The following is a 694-nucleotide window of genomic DNA, read 5'->3' as shown; positions in this document are numbered from 1 at the left end:
TTTATTGTTGCACCCTGACTGAACTGGAACACATGCACAGCCCTTCATGCCCTAAATGGACCTTTTGACTTTGATTCTCGCTCGCTGTTTCCGTAAAGCCACAGATTTGAATCTGGTGAGACGTATCGCTCAGGCCCACACCTCCGCACTATGGAAAGCGACGGATTTGCGTACGCGCCGTTCGTGATCCACAGTGCGGACAATTAGAGTTTCTGTAAAACACAATGGCGCTACTGACAATCCTAACCACAAAGGGAGGAGGGGGAAGTGTTGGAGTGAAGTGTAGCAGAGTTCAGCAACACGGTTTTATTTAAATCGATGCCTGGTCATGCCAGGTGCATTTGCTTATATCGTGTCCAATCCTGAAAGTGATTTGTTAAGCACGTGAAATGAAAATAACACAAACACACACATGTACGGAGCACGGATTTGCATGACGAATGAAAGAAATAAAGTGTGTATTCATCTGTACAATTTATTCACACCATGCACCGTAAAAGGGCCAATAAAGAAATGAAAAGGAAAGAAAAGGTTTTTATATGAATACAATAGCACACATTCTTTTCTCACATTTATCCACACTTATGTATATGAATAGGAAACATGCTAATAAAAAAAAGCTCTTGTAAGCAATCGACTTGCAATCGCGTACACCGTCAGCGTTCGTTTTTTTTTCCCCATTTACGTCACACCA

General features: G+C 42.1%; 1 protein-coding gene across 1 annotated transcript in view; it reads right to left on the bottom strand.

Annotated features, from left to right (window-relative positions):
• Window positions 1-457: 457 nt before the first annotated feature.
• Window positions 458-694, bottom strand: part of gata1b (GATA binding protein 1b) — a 4720-nt gene continuing 4483 nt past the window's right edge. Inside the window, exon 6 of the mRNA XM_083555021.1 lies at window positions 458-694. This exon is cut by the window's right edge and continues 274 nt beyond it. Within this exon, the coding sequence (XP_083411147.1) occupies window positions 687-694 (8 nt within the window). The 3' untranslated portion in view covers window positions 458-686.

Source organism: Silurus aristotelis (assembly GCF_946808225.1).
Source record: "Silurus aristotelis genome assembly, chromosome: 11".
NCBI classification, from domain to species: domain Eukaryota; kingdom Metazoa; phylum Chordata; class Actinopteri; order Siluriformes; family Siluridae; genus Silurus; species Silurus aristotelis.
This window is presented reverse-complemented; position numbering and strand designations above follow the sequence as displayed.